Source organism: Moschus berezovskii, chromosome 2, assembly GCF_049115385.1.
Source record: "Moschus berezovskii isolate FMDL1 chromosome 2, NW_MosBer_1.0, whole genome shotgun sequence".
NCBI classification, from domain to species: Eukaryota; Metazoa; Chordata; class Mammalia; order Artiodactyla; family Moschidae; genus Moschus; species Moschus berezovskii.
In genome coordinates, this window is record NC_142461.1 from 107,628,779 (window position 1) to 107,652,033 (window position 23,255).

The window sequence follows — 23,255 nt, forward strand, 5'->3', positions numbered from 1 at the left end:
ATAAACCAAAATGCTGTTTTATGGACACATTATTTTTAATTTGTGTGTACATATGAGTGTGTATGTGCAATAGCTATTAAAAAAGAACAACCCAGCCGACATAAATATAAAGCTGACTTGTGACCTGTGTTCAGTGACAGAAGTTTTCAGAGATTTCAGATCAAAACTGAAATCTGCTGGAATTTGTCTAAATCTGTTCTATAAAGCTTATTTTTGCTTTTGTTTTTAAGAGCAGTGTACAGTTGACCCTGGAACAATACAGGTTTGACCTACTCAGATGTACTTACACACAGATTTTTTTCAGTAGTAAATGCTACAGTACCATAGGGTCTTCAGTTGGTTGAATTTGCTGATGTGGAACTGCAGTTACAAAACCATGTATAAGGAGTGAACGTCGCTCAGTTTTGTCCTACTCTTTGAGACCCCTACAGCCCCTGGAATTGTCTAGGCCAGAGTACTGGAGTGGGTAGTCTTTCCCTTCTCCAGGGAATCTTCCCAACCCAGGGATCGAACCCAGGTCTCCTGCATTGCAGGCGGATTCGTTACCAGCTGAGCCACAAGGGAAGCCCAAAAATACTGGCGTGGGTAGCCTATCCTTTATCCAGTGGATCTTCTCAACGCAGGAATCGAACTGGGGTCTCCTGCATTGCAGTTGGATTCTTTACCAACTGAGCTATCAGGGAAGCCATTGTATATGAAGGGTCAACTGTAAATTGTACTGGGATTCTCAACTGGGTTTAGGGTTGACACCCCTAACTCTCATGTTGTTCAGTGGTCAACTGTACTTTTAAACTTTGTGTGAGCATATGTGAGAATTGCCCTATTATTTTTAAAGGTTTTTCTGGTACTATTTAAAAAATTCATCCACATAAAACTTATGCTTGAATTTAATTTTACTGTGCAAAATAATTTGAAGTTTTATCCTAACTTTATAGAAGTATTTGATTTTATATTAATTTGCAAGTATTTTCCCTCTGTTATATCTGTATATTTTAAACAATTTAATTTGGTAACTGAATTCTATCTACCCAAAACTAGCTAGGAAGAGGACAGATGATTATTTTAAAAATTCACCCAATAAAGAAACTTCATTCCGATAATAAAATGTTTTCAATGGCTTGAAAATAAAGATATATTTCCTTGTTCCAAATTTATGATTTTTTAGCTATTAAAAAAGCGTCTGCCTCCAATGCGGAAGACCCGGGTTCAATCCCTGGGTCAGGAAGATCCCCTGGAGAAGGAAATGGTAACCCACTCCAGTATTCTTGCCTGGAGAATCCCATGGACGGGGAAGCCTGGTAGGCTACAGTCCACTGGGTCGCAAAGAGTCGGACACGACTGAGCGACTGAACGGAACGGAGCTATTAAAAAGATATGCTAATGAGGTAGTGGTATTCTAAAGAAATCATTTGAAATATCTATGGACATCATAGAGTTTTTGAAGTATTCTAAAAACCAACTTTTTGGTAAAAAGAAATTAACATATATCATTTCCATGAGTGCAGTGAGATGAAACCTATAATATTAATGTAGCAAAATTTTCTCAACCTCTTTGGCTTTTCTATTTTTCTTGACCCCAAGCTAGTCTTGTCCCTAGTCTTCCCTTGTTTTCTCTTTGCAGTTACTTCTGTGGTGAACTCCTTTGTTTTTCAGGAATCAGATAATGATGAAATCTGTGTTATCATATCTACTTTTAAACCCTGACTGCTCATCCAGGCTGTGGTTCCCACTGGATCCCACTTCTAATTCAGTATATCCCAGTTGAATTCCTTCTTTTCCCATGAACATGGTAACCTAAAAGATCATTTCAGACAGTTGCATTACCATTTTTCCAACTTCTCAGACTCTTTACTAGGTTTGTCAAATTGCCAGTTAGTCTCATCTGTCATACTTATTACCATAGCCCATATTTCTATCACCTTATTATTATCAAATGATTGTTACCTCATTATGCCCCAAGATAACCCTTATTCCTCACTCTAAACTGCTTTACTCATTACTATGGAATCAATTTTCCTAAAGCATCACTTTCCTATTGCTTTTCACCTGCTTCAGAACAGATAGCTCCTTATTGATCATATAGCCAATTTGAAACTCTTTGGCTGATTTTCAAGACTTTATTGTCTGAAACTACCTTACTCACTCAAACATATTTTTCCACTTTCTCAACCAATACATTATTCATACTGATTATTTCACTGCTGCACCTAACTACCAAGCTCACTCTAACTCTGGCTTTTGTTTAGTAGTTTTCTGCTTTTAGCTTTCTGTTCATGTATTTGACCCACATTTCGAGGCCTACTTCAATTTTATCTCTTCATTTAGCAATTTGCTATGTTCTTGCTGTATATATAGGTATAAATACCTATAGTCTTTATAGTCTTATAGTCAGTCCTTTAGGATTAAACTTTTTAATAGACTTTTAATGATTTTCTGAGTTAGTATTAGCTTCCTTGAAGATTTTGAGAATTCCTTGAAAAGGGTTATATTATGAATCTCTCCTTTATCTCTTCCTTTACCCTTACTGCCCAGCAGAGTTCTGAGTTCACAGAAGTGCTCAATAAATGATAATTTTCTTAAATAAATCTTTGTCAAGTGATGGGAAATAAAATTAGAATTGATTTCTTATCTTACCAGAAAGAGCAACACATAAATTAGAATTGAACTCATTAAGCAGACTTTGAGTGGAATTTCAGAGAAAGGATATTATACCTCATTTTGTATATATTTTTACCTTTTTCAAAATATTTCCAAATTTACTGTTATATCTCAGAAGCTCTGAAATGCCTGAAAAAGCATGTGAATTGTGACACTGTCAGCTGCTTATACAAATTATGTTGCCACTGTTATTAAAAAAAGAAGGTTCCAAACTATGCAAATATGCTCACAGAATCAGATGTCATTTGTCTGATTCCTATGGTGTCACTATTTATACTTTCAAGTTAAAATCTGTCTTCATAACTCTTTGCTAGACTTAATTTCCTATTAGAATATCAGAACTCTATAAATAAGTAATAGTAAAAAATTTAATCCTGCTCTCCACAACACAGAATTGGAGAATTAATAGCCTTGAACTACTATCATAGACTCCTGTGAATTCTAATCCTGCAAGAAGAACACTGCCTTTCCTTTTTCCTTTTCTTTTAAATAAGTAGCAATATGACAGTAAGAATAGCTTTTCAGTCTACAGTTCAGCTGTAATCCTTCAGTGGAGTTTTTCCAAATAGTTCTTAGTATTTCCAGGTTAATCTGGAAGACCTTATAAATATGTTCTTCCTTGACTGGACCAAAATGTAATCATTACTACTCTTATTTTCCTAATATTTGTAAAATTTTCATAAATGAATAACACTATTATCAGTAGTCAATTAAAGGTTCAGAGGTGAACAAAACTACACAAAACATTCACATTAAAATATCATAGAAAAACAATGTATTATATAAAGATATGACACTTTCACAATGATCAGTAAAATATGGTTTATTTTTCTAAAGAGCATAATGTAGTGTATAAAATAAAATCTCCTTTTTGGAAGGCCATATTTTTTAATCAGACTTTAAAATATCAAGAAGATGAATATACTAACTATTCAGAATGATGATTTCCTGTGAAAAGTTGGAATTTCAATGGAAGGAATTCCCAAAGAATATCTGATAATTTTCTAACATTACTGTATATATGGCTTTTAATATACTTTTTAATAATGCCTATAAACACAATAAAAATTATAAGTAACTGTGGTACATGGTTTTTTTAGGGAATGCAATAGAAACTTTAAAATCATTCTTACCTCTTTGCTTTCTTCTAGTTCTGACTCACTGCTGAACTCCTCAGTATTTAAATTTTCAAAGTCAGACTCCCCAACAGCAATTGGCACCGTTACAGTGAGGCTGGGATTGTTTATGAATGACATATAATCATTTTCATCAATTACATATTTTTCAGCACTGCTTCCAGTACCTACACCACTGGTGGTTCCATTCCCATCTTTAAGATAATTAAGCTCTTTGCTTATTTCAATTCCAGTATTATTAGACACACAGCTGTCTATTTTGTTGCCTTCATGGATTTCTATAACTTTTGGCTTTCTTAAAAAGGTTTTTTGGAAACACTCCCGTATCTTATTTTTCACATAATCAATTCCCTTTTGCATCCTTCCTACTGCAATCTGGAGATTGTTCATTTCATTATCGTCATCAGTAGCAGCAAGATTGTCTGAGCTAAATGAACTCAACAATAAGGCCAGAAAGAGGTTCAGAACCTAAAAGAAAAGAAGAAAATTTTGCTATATTAATATTGAAGTATGTGTAAATGTATTAGTTTAAACAGAGGACTCACAGCTCGTTGCTGAAGTTAACTCAACAAATGCTTCTTGGCTGTTTACTATATTTCAGACACCTTGTCTGAGTCACACGCTATTTAAAGAATCTGGTATCTCCTACCTGCTCTAAGGGCAAAATGGTAAAACAAATGCTTTTCCTTTCAAACGGAGGACAACCAGGAAACTGGAGCTTCTGAGATTTAGATTGTGTCTACTCAGGGTTGCTAGTGAAAAGACAAAATCCCATTGTTGTGGTTTTGGCTAAAGAGGAAAAATGGGATATTTTCATTTCAGTCATTTAACCAATTTGTCTAGGGAATGTCTAGCTTTGTGTGTGTATATAATGAATTTATTTATTTAATAGCCTGATGTATCGTATTAAAACAACATACTTGAAATGTAAATTCCAATGGCCAAAAAATTTTAGAGCAGCCTAAAGGCAGATTATATAAGGTTTAACACATTTCTTATCAATACACTTTGAAGTATATGTGTCCAAATAGTTCAACAGATGGAGAAGAGTCTAAAATTATTCCAGGGTTTAGGCTAGACCCATATAATGTAAATTACTTTTCTTTTTTTGCAGAAAATGTGGTAAAATCTCAGCATATCATTGGGATACATGAGGGAAAATATTATTCAATTAACTGGCAAAATATGATTAATACAGGAATAATTCATTGAATATTTTTAGCTTGAAATGTAGTTACTGAATTTCAAAAAATGTTACATGGTAGGAAGACACACACTTAGCCAGAACCCCAGTTTATTTCCTTATTTTTGTATCAGATTTGTTCAGAATCTAGAACTTCCTTATTTCAGTTCAGTTCAGTTCAGTTCAGTTGCTCAGTCGTGTCCGACTCTTTGCGACCCCATGAATCACAGCACGCCAGGCCTCCCTGTCCATCACCATCCCGGAGTTCACTCAAACTCATGTCCACACACTTCTTAAAAAAGTTGCATGTCCACAGATATCCCACAAACCATTTTTAAAGAAATCTCATTTGATATGTACTTCTCAAAGGAAAGGTTCAGAATGATGAAATAAAGAAATACTCTGACAGTGCATAATTGAAAAATGTAAGCATTAAAACACATAAACGTACAAATTATGCTTCTATATTAGTGCTTTTAAGTCAGAACTAAAAGTAATCGTTTAAAATCTGGTCAATGTTTATACATGTGTATAACTGAAACTACAATAATTTATTTTCCTTTAATAAAACAAATTCTGGGAAAAATATATTTAGTCCCCTTACAGTTTTTTTTTTGCTAATTACAATACAGAGCTAAGATTTCATTGAAATTTGTCTTTAAAATTTGGTGATATGCAACATCTGCCTCTGAGTAAGCAAACTATGAACTATGTATGTGTAAAGAACAATTTCAACACAGAATAGTCTTTTTTTCAGTGTTAAATTACTGGAGATCATTATCTTGTCAAAATAATAATAGAATAAAAAATAATTCAAGCCATAAAAATAAAATTAGGACAAATTAGTTTTGATGCTAAAAACATTTCTTTGAAGAAGGAAAACTAATATTTTTGTCCCAAGACTTTCACAGATATATATATATACTTCATGTAATCCTCACATAAACCACAAGATTTCAGTTTTGTTATTCCAATTTCATAGTTGGGAATTTGAGCCTGAGGAAAGTTAAGTAACTTGCCCCTGCTCAGAGTCCTATTACTGGGATTTGAGTCTACCTTGTTGATGATGAAACCAGATATGTCTGTTGCATCAGGTCTCCTTCCCATCTACTATCTGATCTTGTTCTTAATTACGAGTGTTAATACATACGTACCACAAGGTTTCCAATGACCATGACCAGCATGAAAACAATAAGGCACATGGTTTGACCAGCGACCTCCATGCAGTCCCACATGGTCTCTATCCACTCTCCACACAGCACCCGGAACACAATCAGGAAGGAGTGGAAGAAGTCATTCATGTGCCAGCGAGGGAGTTCACAATCACTAGAAATCTTGCAGACACATTCTTTATAGCTCTTCCCAAAGAGCTGCATGCCGACCACGGCGAAAATGAAGACGATGATGGCCAACACCAAGGTGAGGTTACCCAGAGCCCCCACTGAATTACCGATGATCTTAATTAGCATATTCAGGGTGGGCCAGGATTTTGCCAACTTGAAAACTCGAAGCTGTAGTCAAGTGAAAATGTACTCTTAGTAGTAATCACAATTTAATTTTAAAAATTAGACATCGTTTTATCAGTATGTTACACTGTAGACCCACCTTTAAGGAATATAAAATTTCAAAGCATACTAATTCAAATCCATAAAAAAGTGTAATAATACTGGAATTGTAAATCAAATCATAATATCATTTAAATGGAAAAATAAGAGAGAAAATATTTCAGAAATGATAAATAAAACATTTCTGATTTATTGGCAAATATGTCCATAAAAACTAATTAATATTTTAATTACAGACATTTGTGAATTTAGCAAACTAATGTCACCTCTGACTATACTTTAGAGAGTAAAAAGAAGTATTAAGAGTATGAGTTACATATTTTTAATGGACATTTAAAATATAAAAGTAAATGAACTAATTTTGGTAAACATAAAAAGTTCAGTTCAATTGCTCAGTCGTTTCCGACTCTTTGCAACCCCATGGGCTGCAGAACAAGACCCAGTTTCCCCCTCAGTGAGTCTCTCCCATCAGGAAGCTTCCATAAGCCTCTTATCCTTCTCCATCAGAGGGCAGACAGAATGAAAGCCACAATCACAGAAAACTAACCAAACATAAAAAAGCTTGTATCAATTTTAAAAACACACATTTTACTTAATTTCCTATAAAATTTTGCATATTTTAAATAATTTTTTTTTGCTAAATTCAAAAATTTGTTATACCATTTTCTAAAGTGCTAATAGGAACACATTTTCTTCCGTGTTCCTTTACTAATGTAAGTTGATAAAAAGATTAATTGGGTGCAAGCTTTTTATTTGCATTTCTTTATAGGCTTTAAAGCAAAAAATTTTTAATTCATTTAAAACATAATTTTAGAAGCACATGTTTATTTTAAAATGTGTCTTACACAGCTAATAATTATGAAGTGTTTTAATTTTTTTCATCATTCTTGAAAAACAATCACACTGATTCATTTTTTAAATAAATGTTTTTCCAATGAAAGATAGAATATAAGCATAGTCTAAGCAGATACCAGTCTGAATGATCTCAGTACAGACAGTCCCTCCACATTTGCCAGGCCAAGCTCCATCAAACTAAGGCTGACAATAATTCCATCAAAGATATTCCAGCCTTCTTGGAAATAATAATATGGATCCATGGCGATGATCTTGAGGACCATTTCTGCTGTGAAGATCCCAGTGAAGACCTAAAGTAACATAGAGAGTAGTACTTCACAAGCATTGACAAACTTTTAACACGGAGAATTTGTAAAGAATATTAAACTGTTATGAGTAAAAATATCTAAAATTTAAAGTGAAGAAATGTGACAAATGGATATACAAGTTTAGCATTTTTTTTCTGGGGAATATATTAAGTGGGTTTGTGTTATCTAATGAATCTGCTAGATTTCCAAGATGACGCTGAGTTTATAATATTTCATTGTCCATATTTGAAATCTGATATTAAATAATTAGTACTGGTAATTATTAGTAATAGCTACTTATAGCTATTTTGTACCCTATACTTCTACCATAATTACAACTAATTTTTAAAAAATATAGGCATTAAGAACAAATCTATGTATTATTGGAAGTCACTCAAAAATTACTCCAAATCAGGAAAAACCATATTTTGTTCTTGATTTTTATGTTGTTTTATTCAAGGGACACCATTCTTATTTCTATAATTTTATAAACATTCTTGAGATAAGAATGAGTTTGCCACAAATGTTTCTATAATAATTATCTCTGGATTCGTGCCTCAGAATTAAGATTAATGGATAAATAGAGCAAGGAACTGCAGATTTAATTGAAAGCAGTAGGAGAACATTCTCAGTATGCATGCACCAACAATTAGGATTAATAAATTATTTGAGAGGCTGGATGAATGTCTATTTGAAAATGGTTTTGTTTTCTAACTCAAAACCACAGGCTAAGACACCCAAGGGCATGAAGAGCTATGAAATTACTCTTGCAAAAATTCTTTTAAAGCAATTATCTTAATTAACTATAGATAAAAGCTGCATATTATGACTAAAGCATACCACTTAGCAAGGTAAATCAGCCTTTACCTTGAATGAACTTTATCAAAATAATAGTATCAAGATTATTTGGTTTCCTAAAATATTAATTTAAGGAAATCTTGATCCACTCTTACAAATGTGTAAATGCAGCTAACATCTCATTTCCCCAATCACAAACCTAGGGAAATACCCATCCCAGAAAAAGATAGCTTAACTTCAGTTATCACTCATTCATTCTAATAGAAGTAAAACATAATTCAAGTAAGCTTAGTGTATGAAAATCCAGATATGTGGTATAAAGCACATTAAAAAGTGTTTTTTCCTTTTATATAAGAACTCACTCTGGAGTATTTTTTCCCTGGTTAATGTAAAATAAGTTCTCAAGTTTGAGGAGCAGCTACTATTTAAATAAACAGCCTAATTATAGAAACATATTAGTTAAATTCAGTTAGAAACAATCCAGGTAAATATCTCTTCCTGTATAAAATCATAAAGGTGAACATTTTAGTTCTTCTGAAACGACATGAGGATGTTCTGCATTTTAAAAACCCTTAAATTTAAATTCCTTTTAAATTTATAAAAGGAATGTCTTAAATTTATATTCCTATAAGTTTATAATCATGAAGTTTATAGCATGAAACTTCTCTTTAAAAACATTTTAATTACAATTTGCAGTTTAATGTCATAGCCTTTTATCTCTTCAAATGGTTTCAATTTAGGCCCTAAAAATCACTGATAATTGTTTTTGTTACATTTCAATCTAGTTCAGCATTGTCAGTGGTTAAGAGAAGACTAAGACAGTTAGTAAAATCATCAAATGTTTATTGTTTGGACTTAGGCTAATTATATCTTGTCTTCTGCGGAAGCTTTTTGTTTTACTAAAGTTTGGATTACATGCTTCTGCAGACATTCATTCATTCATAAAAAATTGCTGATTGCTTACTAGACATTGTTTTAGGCTTTGAAAATAAATACAGTGCTAATTAGGACATACAAGTTGAAATTGCAAACCGAATTCATCTAGGCTGATAAATTTCTTATGGACAATACATTTATAGGCTTCCTGAGAAGGAAATGGCAACCCACTCCAGTGTTCTTGCCTGGAGAATCCCAGGGACAGGGGAGGCCGTCTATGGGGTCACACAGAGTCGGACACGACTGAAGTGACTTAGCAGCAGCAGCAGCAAGCAGCTTCTTTAATAAGGAGATGTTTAGTGAAAAATCTTTAATATTGTACATGATGACACATGACAATTAGTAAAAGTATAAGCACTAAAGATAGGGATGAGAATCAGCCTGAGAGTCTGGACCAAGAGTAAACAAAAGGTGAGCATTTTGGGTTGTTTTGAAGGACACTGAGCTTGAATGATCAAATCTTATGGGTTACGGTCTCAATTCAGGGATAGGAAAATTTCCTTACTGAGTATTTACTTAGAGAGGAAACTTCTGTTGATACATCCATTAAAAAGACAGAAATGTTCATTCTGAAGGCTGAAGTTTGAATATTGGTCAGTTTGCTCCACAGGACCTCTACTTGTCCAGACTGAAATTCCATTCTTTTGCAGTGAATTTGACATACCTGTAGCCTCCTTTCATTCCATCACTATCAGCTTCTTGTTTTAATACTTTTAGTTTTATCATATCCAGGCCTTTTGGATTTGTACCTTTAAATATTTGTTGTTCATTCATTTTTGGAGGATGAAATTGAATTATATTTAAAGAAAAATGATGGGAAATAATCAACATTTATGACTTTCTTTTCTCTCATCTGTCAAATGGGGATATTGAGATGATTCATCAGGTCTGTGTTTAATATTCTTGGATTTCTATCAGTATTATATGCTTATAATTTTTTTAGAAATTGTGGTGTATCCATAATTATTGTTACATAACAGTCTTATTAGTAGTGGTTAATAAGGGACAATAATCAATTTTCTCTTATATCAGGAAAGAAATTAGGTAGACAAATAGCACTTCATTGATGCAAGAGGCTTCATAGGTGAGTTCTTGAATTTGGCTTCTGATTTTATCTTTCAATAAACAAAGCCATTTTTTTCTCCTTCAAAGAATTATGTCCCTTTTCTAACATTCTGTATTCATATCCTAAACCACACCATTTAATTAAATAATTTGCTAATCATGTTTCTTTAGGCTTTTATTTGAAAATAGCCTATAAAATCCTTAGAACAGGTATCATTTTCTAAGTTCCCATCTGGGTCTAGCAGAATAGAGGGATATCATGAATCTTTAATCTCTAGTTGGGAGAGTTGCAGTAAGAAAAACATAATGTAGGAGCTACAGATCTCTATCGATATTCCCTGAAGAAAAAGTTACAGGTTAGCTGGAAATGTTTATATGATGAAGGGATTATATAACCTACTAAGTTTGATGGAAGATTTTTTGCTTATAGAATCAGTAAAATGAGTGCACGTGTTTAACAGTGGTTAAAACAAACAAAAAAACCCACAAAAGCAAAACAGAATCTTAGAGAAACTCAATAGAGATTTGAGGTCTCTTGAAACTTAAATTTGAACAGTGCAATCAACAGGGAAATGATATAATTTTTATATGCTTCAGCAGAAAGAGAATACAAAAAAGCACATTTATGTAAGTAAAGGCTGAAAGTGCCACAACACTTATGGCACATTCTTTTGTTATTAATTCAATCAGAAACTCAATTTCCTTATTTATAAGGCAGTATGGAATCATTTGAATAGTAATAAACTAGTCCAGAGAAATTTTAAATTGATTTTAATAAGAAAACTATAAAGTCTTCACAAAATATGCAATGCAGCACCCATCTATGGTATATAACATAGATCCAAAGTCAGCTAAGTACCCATAATATAAGCAATATTTCTCTCTCACACAGAGAGAAAGAGAGAATATTAATGAGCTTTTAGCCAGTAGTAACAGTCTACACATTCGCCTGTTCTTATGGTTACAAATAGTTAAGTCTGTTTCCTGTCACCTGTGTTCTCTATCTTCATGAGTCTTGTTTCCCTAACACTAAACTCAGCTTACCCATGGTTCTGCTACAGTAAACCACTGACCAGTTTTTCACCTCACTTCCTCTATCTCATTATCTCCACTGATATTTAAAGTTATAGATTTTAGCATGAGGAGAGACATGAAAAATCGTCTAGTCCCAACACATTGTACTCATGAGAAAACAATATTTGTGACTTTTTCAAGATCAGATATTTAGCACAGACAACTGGACTTGGACACAAATTTGGTGTTTTAGTCTAGTGCTTTTCAGTTTGATTATCCTATAATCCAACATCTCTTATCCTGTGCTTCTGTACTCTATTGCGTCAACATCAAAATTCTTTAAGACCTCAATTTCCTGCGTCACTCTGACAAATTTCCCAAATTGTTCCTAACAGTTCAACTTCCCTAACTGTCTGGGAAAAATACAGAGCTAGACCAGAACTGTTTTCCATCAGTATTTCAAAGGAAGGTTAATAGCGTACATAAGAGGAAGGAAGCTGTTTATTGAGCACGTGCTAGATGCCAGGCAAAGTGTTGTGTTTTCACATTATCTCATTATACCTTCACAGCAACTCTGGGAGATGAGTATTATTGTATCCGTTTCAATAATAGAAAACAAAGACTCAAATTTTTTTTATCATACTTGTCCAGATGCTACATTATTAGTAAGGTCAAACCCAGTTCTACCAGATTCCAAAGCCCATGTTCCTTTATGGGTAGGAAACAGCCAGTTGGTTATTTATCAAGCTACAACCATGTAAACACTCTGAGAGATACAAAAGAAAAGTAGGATGTGATCTCTGCCATGGAGTAATATGTAGTGGAATTGAAAAACAAGAATTATGATGCAACAAGAAAATGTTTAATGTTCAACCATGTTCTATTCACAGAAATGCATTAGGAGTTAAGAAAAGTGTGCTCAGTATGGACTGAGAGTCATATCAGAGGAGAGATGAAGCTGTGGTTGGACCTTAAAGAATATGAAGAGTTGAGATGAAGTGATTTGAGTCAGGACACTTTAAGTATGAATGTAGAGAACAGTGAACTACTTTCCCATATATAAACATATAAACATTTGTGGGTTATAGTGTCAAGGCTGTTCTGAGAAGACTGGTGGTGACTGGTTAGGAAACAATGGAAAATAAGATGGCATAGGAAGGATGGGATTAGAGGGGGAGTGTTAAAAACCAGGTAAGATTTTCAAACCACAAATATAGACAATAGATACTTTGGCAAGATGAAAGCAGACTGAGGGTACAGTACTAGAAATACAATTTTAGTGGCAGCCATAAAGGTAAAAAATTGATGCCTAGGAAAAGGAAACAATGGGTCTTGATATAAAATTGTATATAAGAAATAAAAGGTTTCTGTTTTGGAGCTGGAAGCCTCTTTGAAACTGAAAGGCTACTACTAGAGGTAATACAAAACTAACTTGAAAATTTTAGGGCTTTCAATAAACTGTGAGAAAGATCATCTTTAACTGCTGGAAATAAAGAAATAGAACACACCTTATAAGAGTAGACAATACCTAGAGTTGTTGAGTACGTACAAATATTGAGTGACAAACATAGCCCTAATAGGCAAAAGAAGAGCAGTCCTGAAAAGAAAGCAGTGATATAGAGTGATTGGAAAGATGAAGGAGGCAATCAGACAAAAAAAAAAAAAATCAATATCACAGGTGTCAAAGATGAAGAAAGTCTCAAGAATCTGGTGGGTGTTAGAAGTGAATTTGCTCAGTTGTGTCCAACTCTTTGCGATCCCATGAACTGTAGCCTACCAGGCTTCTCTGTCCATGAAATTTTCCAGACAAGAGTACTGGAGTGGGTTGCCATTTCCTTCTCCAGGGGATCTTCCCGACCCAGGGACTGAACCCAGGTCTCCCGCATTGCAGGCAGACGCTTTACCGTCTGAGCTACCAGGGAAGTTATACTTAGTCAAATAATGCAGTGAAGTTGAGATCACTTATTGAAGTAGACACTTAGTTGTTTGTCCAGTATTCCCTTTCTTCTTTCTTTTGGGAATTAATCCTCCACCTGTGTAATTCCTCAGAACTGCGATTTTCACATGAATCTACCTTTGCCAATGTTGGCTAAACCACAGATGAGCATCTGATCCAAGCTATGCTAGAGTCTTATCACGATAGTCTTTAAACTGGAACTGAAAAAGAGATTCAGTGTTTTTCCGTTGCAAAGGTTACATGAACCAACAAGGTATGGGTGATCATATTTCCTGACCCACAGACAAAAGATGTAATGAATGGTTGGGCTACATCCAATCCCTTGGTTAAAGCATTTCCTGAAGCCCAGTTGCAAAATTATCCTCAAATGGTTTGGTAAATCATCTTTTTCTTTCCATTTCATGAGACAGTCTTTTTCTTTTCCTCTTAAACTATTGAATTCTGTTTCTATCTTGTGCCAAAAAGAAAGGTCTTGATTAATAAACTATGTAAATTCTTTTTTTTAAATTGTTCATCCATTCCAGTTTCTTCATGTAGAAGGAGGAAATGTATATGTCGGCATACACATATACAGATGTCTACCCAAGTAACATGAACCAGAGTGTGGCTAAATTACAAATGCATTTTTATCAACTATTTCTTCTCTTGTGTGAATTCTACTGAAGCATTTTATTAGGCAGTTCAATTTGAAACAACTATGCCCTTATTTGCACAGAAATCAATCTTTATGAATTCCCTTCAAAGAACTATTTCTTCATAAGCTGTGTGTGTGAAAAATGTCTTCTTATGGAGCCAGAATTAGACCTCATGATTTCTATTTTTTTTTCCAGCAAGATTGACAGTAAAGATTTTAACAAGTTTACAAAGGGTAAAACACCATGATCAATCAGCACAGATGTTGGTCTCAACAGTCAGTATTCATACCAGTTGAATTCTAGACCTTATCCCTGAGAATCCCTTCAATATCCCTTTAGATATTTCTTCCCATGAGAAAAGAGGGTATAGTTTGTGGGTTCTGCATAGCACAAATGGATTTCTTCTTTGGTCTATCTGCCCCATTTCTGACAAAGTAAGTAAGTAAACTTCAAATGAACTCACCAGGTTTCCTACAGTCAACACACTACTGAATTGACCAGTCATTGGGTAGTGCTCCATGGCCATGAAGAGGGTATTTAAGACAATGCAAATAGTGATGGCAAGATCAACAAATGGATCCATAACAATTAAATTCACAAGATGCTTTACTTTTAACCATGCATCACAGCAGTCCCAGATCAAGAACATATTGGCAAATCTATACCAGCATGGTGGACATTTCTGCCTAGATTCTTCAAGTTCTGGGGGAACAATAAAGAATGAGATAGTAAATAACAATATAAACAAATTACTGTTGTTGTAATTTATACATTATACATTACTGTTGCTGTAATTTATACACTATTTGATAAAATTGATACTTTTGCTTAGGGACAGAAGTTCAAATTAGTTTAACAGACTTGAGAAGACAATTCCATTAAACATTTTCACAAAATATTTATGAAAAATCTCTTTAAGCAGAAAAAATACTTCAAATTTAATATTTTGCCTCAAGTTAAATAACTTAATTACCTATTAATTAGGTAATGGGTTATTAAATTGCTATATTTTCTTTATCAAAACAGAATTTTAAAGTAAGTTCTAGAGAACTATTAAATGTATCAATTACTGTTTCTTTTGAAAGAGCTTTTTCAGAATACTTTCTAAAGCTGTGATTCTTATTAATATGTGTGACCCTTTCTTCTCTCTGTCTCCACATTAGCATTGATCTTGTACATATCAAGATATAGTATGTTTTTCTTTTTAATATAGATTCAGCCCCAAATCTAGTTCTGTTATTCATATTTGCTCATTTTTTTTTCAGAATTCTAGCCTATTAAAAAGGTACTAGTAATTTAATGGGTACTAGTAATTTAATGGGTGAAATATATTTGAAATATATGCCCATTTGCATATCCAATACACCAATAGACTAAGGTACAAAATATAACTGAAGTTTTCTAAAGAACTTATGTTAGATATGAATTCTGATTGGGATTTAGAAAATGACAGTACTGATGTAATATTCCTCCAAACTTGAAGAAAAGGGGACTTATTTAATGAATGAACAAGGAAGTAATAATTGTTGTCCATTCATGTGTGTCAAAATCAACAAATATTTGTGTCAGCTCTTCATTAAAGGAATGTAATGGTTTCTGAGTATGTGGAAGATGGAGGAAAGATCTTTTCTTAGGGTTCCTGTGGAAATGGAACACAGGTTTTGATTTCTCCAACTCAACCCATATACCTCCTCAACCCATCACCACTTCTATGCCTGGAGAACAGATTGAAGTTTTAGTGATGTTTCTTTGTGCTTCTGCATACCAGAACTTAAAAAGAGAAGCTTTTGCTCTAATTGCTTAAGGATAATATAACATAAGGATAAATCCTCGCTGATGAGCTATCAAGTGGTAAAATAATCACTTGGCAGATGAGAATCGGAATCAAAAAGAAATAGAGGCAATATTAGTTTTGTAATCAATGTGATAATAGTGTATTCCATATATTATCTACTTGGGTCTATTATACAGTTCTGATCTTGGGTAACTGACTTTCGTAATTCCATGGGAATAAGTAATAGTTCTCCAAACTGCATAATCATAGAAACCTGACTATCCCATGGCTGCCTTCTTACCCTCCATTGTGTTAGTCAAGATGCTGGCTATGCTCATGGCTCTTTGCCTTCCGGAGGAATCTTCTAGCATCTCCATTGAAATCTGGTAAGAACTTAGCCTTCTCTTTCTGACTTCCGTTTCAGTGGTGGTACCCTGCAAACCAAATACTGATGGCTCAAACCACCCTTTTCAGTGAGTAATACAACACAACATTAGCATTTCTTTGGAAAGTCATACTTTGTGCAGTTTTCCCAAGTAACAATTTTCAAGTAATAATAAAATACTAATTTATTATTAAGTTATAAATACTTAAAAAGATCACAGGTGATACCCTACAGGGTTAAAACAAGAATTTACCAGTTGGATGCAATTGTATAAGGCAATTATGTTGCAGAAATATTTTAATTTACCTGTTGGAATTTCCAGAGAAATTTTTCATAAATCATATATTATTTCATTTAATTCAAATGAAAAGTATTTTAGCTTTCTCAGTGATTAAGAATCAGATTAATCTTCCCCCAAAACAAATAATAATATTATGTAATATTAATATTAAGGCTGAATTATTTTCTTTGAGGCTATATTGAAAATATTGACATATATGGGACGATTTTTTTTTTCTATGCACAAACACAGATGTACAATGAAATGTGTGTGCTTTCCTGAGATTTTTAAAATTATTTCCATGTGCCATCTTATAAGAAATCAAAACGTTTTAGACATCAGAACATTTTAGAGTCACTGTAGAATACTGGCAGTTGCACCGAAACTGCCTATTATCAATATGTTGGTCATTAAATTATTTAATTTTAAGTATATGAAATTTCCAGAATATGTATAGATTATTATACAATTCTGGGTGAACAGACATCTGTAATAAGTTGTCATAGTGTCCATTATTTTGTGTTGAATTTGCAGATAGGCGTTTTCACCCCAAACTCTAAAAACCAGGCTCTTTTAACCTAAAGCATTTGAAAGTTAACGGTCCCATACAATTCAATTGATTCTCAAGATTCTATTTTTTCTTCATTCAATAAAAGCATATGTTATTTTTAAGGACTTTCATTTTTGGGAAGTAGGTTAGTATAACAGGCTAAACTGCCTAGGCCTTGATTATTTCAAATCGGTGTATAATGTCAGTAGTAGCTAATTTATTATCTGTTATCACCTCTGGCGGATGTCCAGTAGGTGAGGTTAGAGCTGATGGTCCACCCACCAAGGAAACCACACCATTGCAATCCACAGTGCTGTGCATCTTCCCATTGGCTGGAAGCCCTGGCACCATCCTGGATGACATACTGGCCTGACTAACGTTACTGTTGCGTCGCTCTCCGTGTCTCTGCGGCACGAACAGTGAGTCTCTCCTGCTCTCGCTGTCTTCGAATGTACTGTGTTCATCATCAGCAAAGTCATTTTCAGAACCGATATCCTTTGCCCGACCTCTGAAGCTGAAAATACTTGTTTTGCTATTGCGTCGTGGGGAAAACAGGGAACCACGGATACTTAACAGAGACTGAGGAGAGAGCAAGGAAGGAAAGAATGGGGACAGGGGACACAACTATTTAATGAAAGTCTTAATAGTGAAGAATCTATTTGCTTTTGGGTAAGAATAGTCTTGATCTTAAACACGGTTTATCAAATTTATAGAGAACACATATGTTTTGATATTTTTATTAAAGACCACAATACAAATTTAAGTAATTTTTCTGATTAGGAGTTCTAATATGCAGTTTACTAAGTGCATGACCACTTCATTTAATCTTCACTGTAGTCCTATGAGGTGGGTTTTGTTAGCGTAATGTTCTAGGCGGGGAACCTGATGCTGGAGAGGACAAATGATTCTTTTTGATAGGTGGCTTTCATTCCTAAATGCTATAATCTGAAAGGGCACACAACTTGGAAAATAAGTTACAGTTCAAGTGAAACTGTTGGCTTGAATTTAAAATATTTGGACCAAGTATGTTTCTTCTGGATAATGATTTAAAAACAAAGGCATTATCTCTCCATTCTCTTTTTTTTTTGAGTTTTAAAAGGAAGTTATTATTATTTTCTGGACCTTCTTGTCTTTTGCACATGGGCGTAAAAGCCACAAAACTTATCTATGATGCTGTCTTCTAAATTTGCTAAGTTTTCCAAATGGCTACTAATGATTCACTTTGTTTGAGAGAATATATGCCATAGCAAACACAACAGAGAGAGTTCCTAGATTGCTGTATAAATTACTATTCTTACTCAAAATTTTAACACTAGTTTTAAAAATACTTATACATGTCTTAACCGATAAGGGTGATGTAGAGGACAGCTTATCCTTCTAATATCAATTTAATTTTATTAAAAGGAGCTGGATGATTAAAAACTTTAAAACTTACATATATTTTTGAATAAATCAAGTAGACGGTTTCTGATACTAGAAAATAAGAATTTAGCATGAAGTCCCTTCTTTCATTTTTTGAATGGCTTTTAAATCAGTAGCACCAAATAATTCTTTGTTTTAGCCTTGATGATAGTTTTCAAAAGCATCTCTAGTCTCCTGCAGAATCTCTGTTTGCTCCCTTCCTCGTTGACAATGGCATTTCCCATATTCTGTCCCCACCCCTGCCCCAGCAACCTCTCATGACCTGTTCTAAGTCTCTGTATAGCTGGGTAACATATGTAGATACATACACATACATATGCATACATATCTACATGCAGCTGGAAATATACCTAGACCTTTCCTTTCTTCCACGAAGCGTCAATGTAAAACCAAAAATAGTAATTTTAGCAGAAAAAACCACAAGGAAGGCAAACTCCCTCAAATTTAGGTTTGGTCCCTTTGCCTAATTAGGTCATGCTTATCTTATTATGCCCCATTTTTAGCTTTATTTTATGGCTTTTCCCTGACTGCAAAGCACTAGAATAATCTTTTTTTGCCCTCTGTCTCAGTGATATTCTGGAAAGATACTATTCATTGAGAAATGTGCTGTTCTTTTGGATTTGGTTAGAAATATTCACAGGAATTAATGACTGATTAATCCAGGCTGAGACTGTGTCTATGTGACACTCAGTTCACGTAGCAGGTTTGTCTACCCAATGTCAGACAGTAGCTAGACTGATTTTCCAGTCATCAAAGTGATCAAGAAATTAGACATTGTGAAGACATTCATTCAGCCCTCAATAATAAGGAATGATGATGTTTTTAATCTCCTCATACTCAATTTAAATTATCAATATAATATTTTTATGTCCACACTCATGTTTTGAAACCTTGGTGTGTATTTTTAGGTCCCAACTTTTTGGAATTGGGATTCAGTAAGCAGGGGTAGGACACTGTGGTAGTGGTGGTGCTGTCTGACTCTTGTGATCCCATGGACTGACAGGGTCCTCTGTCCATGGGATTCTCCAGGCAAGAAAGCTGGAGTGGGTTGCCATTTCCTTCTCCAGGGGATCTTCCCTACCCAGGAATCAAACCTGGGTCTCTTGCATTGCAGACAGGTTCTTTACCGACTGAGCTATGAGGGAAGCCCCAGGACACTGGGATCTGAGTATTCAAACATACATTCTAGGTGATTCTAATGCAGGTGGACCTCACCCTGCACTCAGAGGAATGCCAGCTTCGAAAAGGAAGTGAAAGTGTTAGTCACTCAGTCCTTTCCGTCTCTTTGTGACCCCATGGACTATAGCCCACCAGGCTTCTCTGGCCATGGGTTTCTCCAGGCAAGAATGTTGGAGTGTGTTGCCATTTCTTTCTCCAGGGAATCTTTCCAGTCCAGGGATTGAACCCGAGTCTTCTGCATTGCAGGCAGATTCTTTACCATTGAGCCACCATGGAAGCCCTAATACCAGCTTTGTCTTGCACTAATTCCTAAGATGGTTTAATTCAGTCATCTTCATATACCTGTGTTAGAATATTGTCTACACAATACTGGCTGGGAGTGTGTGGTATGTGTGTATATCTAAAATGTATCTGGTACATGCCTTTAATTTGCATGTTTTTATGTTGACATGTTTTCAGAGGCGTTTCAAATCCTTGGGTTTATTTGAAATTTCTGTTCACTCTTTGGAAAGTATAATAATGGGTGTAAGCACAGCTTTCAAGGCAACAGAGACCGAAAAAAGAAGATAGCAAAAATAGTATTCAGAGAAAATAAAACAAAAATAACACACTAGAAGATGAAGCAGAGTGCAGGGAATACCCACAGCTGTGGCAGGCCTTTCTCTAGGGAAACAAGCTTTTATGCATTAAGGATCAAAAGGCCATCTTTCTTTACCTCAGGCATGTCAAAATATAAATTCTGGGTATGTTTTTTTTTTTTTTTTTGTCTTATTCTAAGAAGGTAAATTTGAATTCTTTTTCTTAATTTTCAGTAGCAAAAGGGAAAATTGAAGCATTTAGGTGTAAGGACAAAATCCTGCATGCAAGAACTGAACTTGAAGTGAATTGGGAAGTCAGAATGAAAGACACAGAGAATTTGAAGATGTTCTAATATAAGCATGGCATTTCAAGTTAAATGTATGTAGCTTATCAATGTTTTCAGTAAGTCAACAACTACACTTGGTTCTAGCTATGAAGTTTCTGTTTTAAAATAAATTGCTTCCTTGTGTTCAAACAACATAGATAAAATCTTGGCGGGAGGATTCACTTTCCATTGTTTGCCTTTAAGTACTTGTTCATGTTGTACTATGAACATGTATTATGTATTTAAGAATAAAATAATATAATAAATGTAAACTAACATCTAAAATTTATGTTAGTGGAGGACAGGGTACTCATAATTTATGGCTAATTGGCCTTAACGATTTTAAAGATATATGTGTTTTGAACATTATGCCATGCCCACCTTATGCTTCCTATCCCCACTATCTCCACTGATTCTCTTTCCTCTTAGAGAGTTTATTTAAACAACCAGAAACTGTAAAATGCTTCTGGTATACTTTTGCTTGTGACTGCGTTAATGTTTTCTGCATATTTTTACTGGGGTATGTAACTATCAATGCTAATAGGCTGTTTCTTTTACTTTGCAACATCTGTTGTCTATTTTATCTATTTCTCAGTCTACCTATCATCCTACCATCTCTCTCTCTTCCTGTCTCCCTAAGTATCTGTTTCACTATCTCCAGATATGAAATGAACTACATATAATGTATATATATACCAGTTCTGTTTTTAGTATTTAAACTCTTGACTTTCAGCTAACTTCCTATTGCTGTTGCTCCTCTTGGTTCACTCAACAGGGGCTTCCCAGCTGCTTCTTGAACATTCTGAGCGTATTACCACATCAGGGCCTTCCACTTGCTCTTCAGTGAGCCTAAAATGCACTTCGATGGATAGCCTGTACTCTTGCCTCCTCAAAATCTTTGCTGCAAGGTCTCCTTTACAGTCAAGGCTTCCCAAACCATTCTATTTAACTTTTTTAACCACCAGTTAGTGCTCTTAATTTTCTTTTCTTGCCTTTTCCCCCCAATTGTACTTATCACTTTCTGACATAGTCTGTGACTTACTTGTCTTGTTTATTGTCTGTCTCCTCCTTCTGTATAAAAATCCATGAGGTCAGTGAATTACATTGTTTTGTTCATTGAGTTTTTTTTTTTCCCAGAACTATTTCTTTCCTCTTGTGAACCAAAGTAGGTGAGCAATAAATATTTGTTGATTGGCTGACCCAGGATTCATAGCACATGAAATTCTAATGGAACCAAATAGGGTTCAAAGCCATAACTGTACTTATCACAGATTTCATAACCATTTACTCTTCATTATGCAACTGATAAAACTTAGAGTTGATACTATTTTCCCTATTTGACTTGAAAATATGCTGAAGAATTGGGTACTTGGCATTAAATCAGAGCAAAAATAGACCTTCTTTTATTTACTTCTCCTTGAGAGAATTTGGGTCATAATTTCATCCTAATATATCACTGCATGACACCGTATCAGCATAATGGAAGATCACGACCGTATAGTTCTCACATCAAAAGATAGAAACAAAATCCAGAGACATTTCTTTGCAAAATTCATACATATCTTGCAGTAATGTATCTAATACATTAGATATTAGTAATATCTAATACTCAGATATTAAAGGCAGAAAAGCATATGCAAAAAGGTGGGTTCATTTGAGGTCTCAAAATGGAAAAGGTAAACAAGAGATTACGAAACTGCCTCACTGAAGAAAAAAGTTTGATAGGTAGGTTTCACTCCTCCTACCTCCCAACAAAACAGATTGAGAAAATGGTCTCAAAATATTATAGTGCTTAAAACTGATTACTGTAAAATAAAAGTTATTAATGATTTAATAAAAATATCTTTTAAAGACAATTTATGATATACATTTAAATAATCATATTAAATGTTAGTTCCCTGTCCCTCATTTACATCAGATACTACAAAAATATACGAAGATACAGAAATGACAAAACAAATTGGAATCCTTAGTAGAAAGCTGTACCTGATGAGGGGAGTAGAATTTCTTGTCAGTAGTTAGTCGATTTCCATCCATGGAGAAAAGGAAACTTCTTCTTTTGACGCTGTCCTCAGATTCAGACTTGGGAAACCTGTTTCCCTCTCCTTTGTTGTTTCCTTCAAGATTCTCCCTCTGCCTTCTTTTCTTTCTTCGGTTCCTCCACTCCTTAGCACTTTTGGAGCTTAATTTTGATGCTTCTGACGAACTTTCCAAGAGCTCTCCTAACCCACCTATTCCACTGAAATCTCTTGAAGCAGCTGATGCTGCTGCAACTGCCTGTGTAAATAAAACCAGGCACTATTTAGAACATGCAACTTTGGAAAACAGTTGACTATGGGACATATGTTGCCGTTTAATACAGTGAACTATATCCGAAAATTTATGTCTTTCTGGTCATTTGTATGTTTTACTACAAGAGAGTTTACTTAATAATGATACATTTTTGCATAGTATAAAGCAATGTGTTAGCTTATGAATTAGAAAAGTCTGGTTTGGCACATCTTCTGAAGTCTTTTTTTAAAAACTCTGTTGAGATTAGCTTCATTTCAGGGAACAACTGCTCTCTTAAAAATATCTTCTACACTTTAAAAGCAAATGTTCTGTTCATGGTGGTGTCTGGTCTGATTAGTGTTCCAATTCCATCCATAGGTTTGTTCCTCCCACTTGTGATT

At 34.4% G+C, this 23,255-nt stretch overlaps 1 protein-coding gene across 5 annotated transcripts in view; it reads right to left on the reverse strand.

The window, feature by feature from the left end:
* SCN3A (sodium voltage-gated channel alpha subunit 3) overlaps positions 1 to 23,255 on the reverse strand; it is a 120,577-nt gene that overhangs the window by 35,141 nt on the left and 62,181 nt on the right. For 4 of the 5 annotated variants that reach the window (XM_088829815.1, XM_055398413.2, XM_088829818.1 and 1 more), the window contains 7 exons: positions 22,570 to 22,860; positions 17,313 to 17,657; positions 16,165 to 16,297; positions 14,553 to 14,791; positions 7,514 to 7,687; positions 6,132 to 6,488; positions 3,792 to 4,262 (listed from right to left, as the gene is read on the reverse strand). In XM_088829815.1, coding sequence (XP_088685941.1) covers positions 3,792 to 4,262; positions 6,132 to 6,488; positions 7,514 to 7,687; positions 14,553 to 14,791; positions 16,165 to 16,297; positions 17,313 to 17,657; positions 22,570 to 22,860 — 2,010 coding nt within the window. The remainder of the gene's footprint in view (positions 1 to 3,791; positions 4,263 to 6,131; positions 6,489 to 7,513; positions 7,688 to 14,552; positions 14,792 to 16,164; positions 16,298 to 17,312; positions 17,658 to 22,569; positions 22,861 to 23,255) is intronic. The other variant, XM_088829823.1, reaches the window with a different exon arrangement.